Source organism: Helianthus annuus, chromosome 11, assembly GCF_002127325.2.
Source record: "Helianthus annuus cultivar XRQ/B chromosome 11, HanXRQr2.0-SUNRISE, whole genome shotgun sequence".
Lineage (NCBI taxonomy): Eukaryota > Viridiplantae > Streptophyta > Magnoliopsida > Asterales > Asteraceae > Helianthus > Helianthus annuus.
In genome coordinates this window covers 5,164,347-5,171,493 of record NC_035443.2, presented here as the reverse complement: position 1 = coordinate 5,171,493, position 7,147 = coordinate 5,164,347, and the positions used below count along the sequence as shown (strand labels likewise).

General features: G+C 34.9%; 1 protein-coding gene across 1 annotated transcript; it reads left to right on the top strand.

Moving 5' to 3' along the window:
• The first annotated feature begins 707 nt into the window (after positions 1-707).
• Positions 708-6,735, top strand: LOC110889297 (growth-regulating factor 1). Its single transcript, XM_022136801.2, has 4 exons — positions 708-1,194; positions 3,979-4,206; positions 4,983-5,316; positions 5,926-6,735. Exons 1-4 carry the CDS (start codon positions 819-821, stop codon positions 6,512-6,514), a joined length of 1,527 nt encoding a protein of 508 aa, XP_021992493.1. The 5' UTR covers positions 708-818; the 3' UTR covers positions 6,515-6,735.
• The last annotated feature ends 412 nt before the right edge of the window (positions 6,736-7,147 follow it).

The following is a 7,147-nucleotide window of genomic DNA, read 5'->3' as shown; positions in this document are numbered from 1 at the left end:
GATAACGTGGAATGTGAAACAACACATGACAGTCTTAAATATCACACCATTCGCAAACATTAGACCTTGTTTGAAAATTGCTTTACATATCGTAACAAGTGTTCCTCTTTGTACGCAATTCCTCCATCTTTCGCTCCTCATTCTCCCATATTAACTCCTTCATCCCCTCCACGTATTGTCTGTCCACACGAACTTTCGTCTTGGAAACCCTAGCCCACAAACGCCTTTGCAGATGGTTTTAGTTGAAAATGCAAGATTATATACTATACTTTGTAGCTACAAGAGATCTCCGGGTAACTTCAGTCGGATATATGTGTCTGCTCTAATAATGAGTAATTATCTATTATATAGTCTTGATGATGATGGTGGTGGGTTGTTGTGATAATAATGAAACCACATGAGCGCATACTGTAATAGAAAAATGGTACAATAGTCATTTACTCGCTTTTCAAATGGTCAAGTAAACGACCATCTGACGAAGGGAGGCAATGCGTGATGAAATACAGTCACGGGAAGGCAAATTGTAGTTTACTCCTCGGTTATATATGGTCTTGGACTATTGGTCAAAAATGAGTGATTATATATTACATAGTCTTTAACTTGCAATAAAACTCCTCAAACTACAAGGACTATTGTGCAAATACATTACAAAGTGGATTACATTACAATGAAATCTTAAACTTCAATGCCCCTTTTAAGTGTTGTCTTGAGTTCCATTCATTTTCGTTCAAAGCTTCGTCTTCTCCGCAGCTTCAACTCTCTCTCTCTCTCTCTCTCTCTCCATGAAACCCCTCTAGATTCTCACACTTCCAAAACACATGGATTTTGCAATGACAACATTTGACAACAACAACAACAACAACAACAACACTTGTAGTTGTATCTTAACCCATGATGATAAAAACAAAAACAAACATGGATCTGGGTTCACCAAGCAAGAAAGATCCGAACCCGAAGACCCGCATGATCATTTTCTTCTTCTTCAACCCTCCAAATCTTCAAGAAGTGATTACTTTGACCAACCACCCAACAAGTCAATGTCCTTGAGATCTGACTCTCTTCTTTCACTTTCAGCTGCTGATGATGATACCAACAACAACATGCTTAGTTTTTCTTTTTCTGTTAAAGATGGAAACCAGCCTTCACTTTTTTCTTTTTACCAGCCCTCCTCACCTGCTTACATTAGAAATACAGGTATATATTTATATATGTGTGTTTTTTACTCTTTTCATAAGTTTTTTTTTTTTTTTTAACATGAAAAATGAGGAAAAAAAGTGATATTTTTTCAATTTGATATGTGGGTGTTTTACTGTTTTCATAAGTTTTTTTATTAACATGAAAAATGAGGAAAAAAGAGATTTTTTTTTTTCAATTTGATATGTGGGTGTTTTACTATTTTCACAAGTTTTTTTTATTTACATTAAATGAGGAAAAAAAGTGATCTTTTTTTAATTTGATATGTGGGTGTTTAACTATTTTCATAAAAAATGAAAATAGTTAAACACCCACATATCAAATTGAAAAAAGATCACTTTTTTTCCTCATTTAAAGTAGTAGTGGGAGAAGGGATAGTTTGTATATCTATGTCGTTTTTTTTCTTATTCTTATTTGTAGTGTAATTTTGGGTTTTACAACATATGCTGGCCCTATTCTATAATCATAGAATGTTTTTGCCGTTCAAAAAAAAAAAACTATTTTCATAAGTTTTTTTTATTAACATGAAAAATGAGGAAAAAAAGTGATTTTTTTTTTCAATTTGATATGTGGGTGTTTAACTATTTTCATAAGTTTTTTTTTATTTACATTAAATGAGGAAAAAAGTGATTTTTCTTTTTCAATTTGATATGTGGGTTTGTGTGTGATCTTGGAAATATGTAAATCATAGGAAATCTTTATGTTTTTGTAGGTCAAATTAAGAATCTTTTTGTGTTTGTTTCACTGTTTTTAGTTGTTGTTTTTTACATTAAAATAGAAGAAAAAGTGATTTTTTTTAAATTTGATATCTGAGTTTTGTGTGTGATCTTGACACTATGTAAATTATATGTATTTGTAGGTCACATTAAGAATCTTTTTGTCTTTATTTTTAAGTTACAATAATTGGGGGAAAATACATAGGTATAGGTATATGTTACATGTTTATGTGTATGTGTGTTTATGGGGGTGTTTCACAATATTTAATTGGTTTTCTTACATCAAATTAGGATAAAAGTGATTTTTTTTCAATTTGATATGTGGGTTTTGTGTGTGATCTTGGAAATATGTGAATCATAGGAAATCTTTATGTTTTTGTTGGTCAAATTAAGAATCTTTTTGGTTTTAAAGATAAATTAATTGTGGGGTTTGGGGGGGGGGGGGTTGGGTTTCAAGTATATGTGTATATTAATATGTATGTTTGTGTGGTTGTTTCACTGTTTTCAGTTTTTTTTTTTATTACATTAAATTAGAAGAAAAAGTGATCTTTTTTAAATTTGATATCTAGGTTTTGTGTGTGATCTTGAATATAAAATCTTTATGTATTTGTAGGTCAAATTAAGAATCTTTTTGTCTTTATTTTTTATGATAAATTAATTGGGGGAAAAATACAGAGGTAGAGGTAATATGTTTATGTGGGTGTTTTACTATTTTCATAAGTTTTTTTTTCTACACTAAATGAGGAAAAAAGTGATTTTTTTTCATTTTGATATTTGGGTTTTGTGTGTGATCTTGAAAATATGTAAATCATAGGAAATCTTTATGTTTTTTTGTAGGTCAAATTAAGAGTCTTTCTGTCTTTAGTTTTAAAGATAAACTGAAATATTTTTAATATGTATATGTGTATATTAACATGTATGTTTCTGTGGTTGTTTCACTGTTTTTAGTTGTTTTTTTACATTAAACGAGAAGTGATTTTGCTGTGTTGCAACGGCTGGACCAAAACTGAGAAAACTGTAAAATCATAACACGAATTAATAACACCAAATGACTCACGCGATGTAAAACGAAGACAATGTCGAATTTACACCGACACGTATTAGCAAGTGAAGGGGGTCAAATAGATAATGTATAAAATTTTTAAAACGTGAGGGTAAAAGTGACGAATTTGGAACTTAAGGTGAAGGAGAAAACTCTTTCACAAAAAGATGAAAAATAAATTTGAGGGGCGAAATGTGACAACAAACAAAGGGGCCAAACTTAACCACCAAACAAATTTGGTGTACTAAATCAAAACTCAAAAAAAAGGCACTTGACAAATTATATATATATTAGAAGAAAAGTGATTTTTTTTTTAAATTTGATATCTGGGTTTTGTGTGTGATCTTGAAAATATGTAAATTAAAGTAAATCTTTATGTATTTGTAGGTCAAATTAAGAATCTTTTTGTCTTTATTTTTTAAGATAAATTAATTTGGGGAAAATACATAGGTATAGGTATGTATGTTATATGTTTATGTGGGTGTTTCACAAGATTAATTGGTTTTCTTACATTAAATTAGGAAAAAAAGTGATTTTTTTTCAATTTGACATGTGGGTTTTGTGAGTGATCTTGGAAATATGTGATTCAAAGTAGATCTTTATGATTTTGTAGGTCAAGTTAAGAATCTTTTTGTCTTTATTTTTTTATAGATAAATTAATTGGGGGGGGGGGGGGGGGGGGGGAATGGGATCCTAGGGAACAAACCCAATAAATGTTTTATCATGTTTTCATTTTGGTAATATTTATTAGTAACTTGTACTACATGCATCAAAAAGTTGTACATTTTGCTTTTTGTTGAAAAAAGTTAGCTATGGTTTTTGGAACTATGTTGTCACCACTCACTACCAATGGTAACTAATGGTTGTGTGTGTTTGACTTATACAACATATAAATGTCTTTTAACTTACAACTGTCACTGCATAATGTACAACTTAAAGTTGATGTTAACATTGTCAGTTGGTCACTAATCTGTTACTATATCTTTTATGGCAAATTTGATGTTAAAAGTGGTGGTGTTGTTGTAGGGTATGGTTATGGTGGATTACCAGCAGGTATGCATATGCCTGTTTCAAGGTATAAAGGACCCTTTACCCCTTCTCAATGGATGGAGCTGGAACACCAAGCTTTGATCTACAAACATTTCGTCGCTAATGTCCCTGTTCCGTCGCATTTGCTCAATCCACTCAGAAAATCACTCAACACTTTCCTTTTCCCCGGGTCTTCCTCTTCAACCTCATATGCCCCCAATTCATGTACGTATAATCAATTAATCTCCTTTGTTTTATCATAACTAATTTTAGAATCGTCAGGTCTCGTTGCGAGTAGGGATGAGCTTGGTACCAACCGGTAGGGATGGGATTGGTACAATACCCGTACCCATACCCATACCCGTACCGGTACTAAAAATACCAGTACCGAATTTGAACAAAACTGGGTACCAAATACCGTACCAAATATATAGGTACGGACGTACGGTACGGGTATTTTCGGTACGGTATCCGCTTTGGTACCATTTTGTTTTTATTTAGTTTTTGAGCACTTATACGAGTACCAAACAGGTAAAATTGACATGAGTACCAATATAGTACGAGTACCAAATAGGTAAAACTGGTACGAGTACCAAGATGATACGGGTACCATATATAGGTAAAATCAATACAAGTACTATAAATACCATAATACGAAACCAAACATAATACAAAAAAAAAACTATTAAAGGTCTACATAAAATTCGGTACCAGTACCCGTTTTTATCTGTACATGTACCAATACCGAAAGTACCGAATACCAAAATCAATAAAACTGGGTACCGATACATGTACCAAATACCTAAAATCGGTACGGGTACGAGTACGGGTATTTGGGAAAAAAAAACCCATCCCTAGTAGCCGGTACAAAAGATACAAAAGAGTCTTACGATGACTCCCTAATAAAAAGTTCTGGTTCCACCACTGCAATTTAAGCCTTAATATTACTAGGTACGTTTGTTAAATTTAGAATCTGATCATATTTTTGTTTGGGTTTGAAGATGGATGGGGATCTTTCCATCTCGGGTTTTCGGGTAACAACGATCCGGAACCCGGGAGGTGTCGAAGAACAGATGGGAAGAAATGGAGGTGCTCTAGAGATGCTGTTCCCGATCAGAAATACTGCGAACGACACATCAACAGAGGCCGTCATCGTTCAAGAAAGCCTGTGGAAGGCCAGAATGGCCAAGCTGTCTCCGGTCCAGCCGCATCTAAAGCGGCTCCCGTTGTTTCCTCCTCATCTGTACCTGTTTCCACCACACGGGCAACCCCTACCGCCACCTTGCACCACCATAATCCCGCCGTTGCTGCATCCGCGCAAACTCCCATCAGCAGGTAAAATTAGATGGGTGTGTGAGTTGCCGTTAACAAAAAAAAAAAATACTACACTCTGATTCTAGGGTGTGAATATTTTGGTTCGGAATAGGGGTGCTAAATGGGTCGTGTTCGTGGGTTGGCGGGTTCAACCCGACCCGAACCCGAAAATTTTAGACAAACCCGAACACGACCCAAACTCAAAAATCAGTTATACATATGAACCCGAACACGACCTGTTCAACCCAATTTTTTTTTCCGCAAATTCATATATTAAAATTAAAGTTTACTAAAAAACACAAATGTATATAATAAAATTACATTTAAATTATAAAATCTTATGTGAATTTCTCTTTTTAAGTTATAACTTATAGCTATGACCTAAAATACACACAATTTGATTTATGACATAAAACGTATTGTAAAAAAATATAATATAATATAAATGGGTCAACCCGCCAACCGACCGGGTTGACCCGAACCTGACCCGTTTAGCTAAACTGGTTTGCGGGTTCAACCAGAAACTGACCCGACCCGTTTAGACTAAACGCAAACCTGTGAATTTCGTGTTAGGTTCGTGTCGTGTTTTCGAGTCATGTCAGAAATTCTCACCCCTGGTTCTGAACGCAGGACACAAGCCTCGGATTCTTTGATGTATCCCACAAATTATACATCTTTCTTGGACCAAGGTGCATCCGACCCGAACTCGAACCCGAACCCGCTTCCCCATTTTGTCGACGTGTGGTCTAAAGACGAGCCGCTAAAACGAGATTGGACCCAACTCTCCATGTCCATTCCCATGGCTTCCGACTTCTCATCGTCCTCAAACTCTCCGGGTCAAGAGAAACTCGTGGTTCCACCACTTGAGTTTCAACTTGACCCGGCCCACAAACAAGCGTCAAACTGGATCCCCATTTCGTGGGGAAGCTCGATGGGGGGTCCGTTAGGAGAAGTGTTGAATCGGACGTCTAGTAGTAATGAAGTAAAGATCAAGAATCCATCGTCGGGTCTGGAAATGAACCACATGACTGAAATGTGGGATGCTGTGAACCATCATATGGAATCTTCACCTACTGGTGTGTTACATAAAACAACATTTGTTTCGCTTTCGAATAGCAGTTCTGGGGGCAGCCCGAAAGGGAACAAAAAGGACGAGCACGCTGGCAGTGGCAGTGGCAGCCTCTGTGACGAACTGCTTCTCTCGACACTCGCTAGTTGATGAGTTTTTGATCTGGTTTTCAGGCAATGGTGCACCTTAGACCAGATGAAATATTCTGATTTGTTTGTAAAATCTTGTAAGTCTAGTTGTGTTTGAGGTGGGATATCTTCTGAATATAAATGAAGAACGATTTCGTTCGTTGTTATAAACGATCCTTTTTTTAAACTAAAAAGTTTATAGTTGGTGTAGTTAAAAAAATACGTTAAATGTTTTTTAGTGCATAGGATATGTTTACATCAAGTTTGGTTTTCTGATTCCATTTCATCATCATAAGGTTTATTTAAATATTTATTATCAAACAAGTAGCACATTTTGGCTAACTCCTAAACGTTTATTAGTTACAACCCTGAGACTAGTTACAACCTAGATAATTATTATCAACAAAGTACTATGATTACGACCGACCAACTAACATGTACGATTTGGTCTCGCATATAAATATTTTGGGTAGATATAATATTAAAAGTGGTGGGGTTAAATACATTACTATTTGATGAACTCTATCAAGTACATGTTTGTTTAGCGAAATAAATAAACAAATGACCAACAACCATAGAAGACTCTACAAAAACAATCTAGTAAATTACACAAATAACAAAGTTATTGGTAGGATCCGGGGGAGTGAGATGTAGA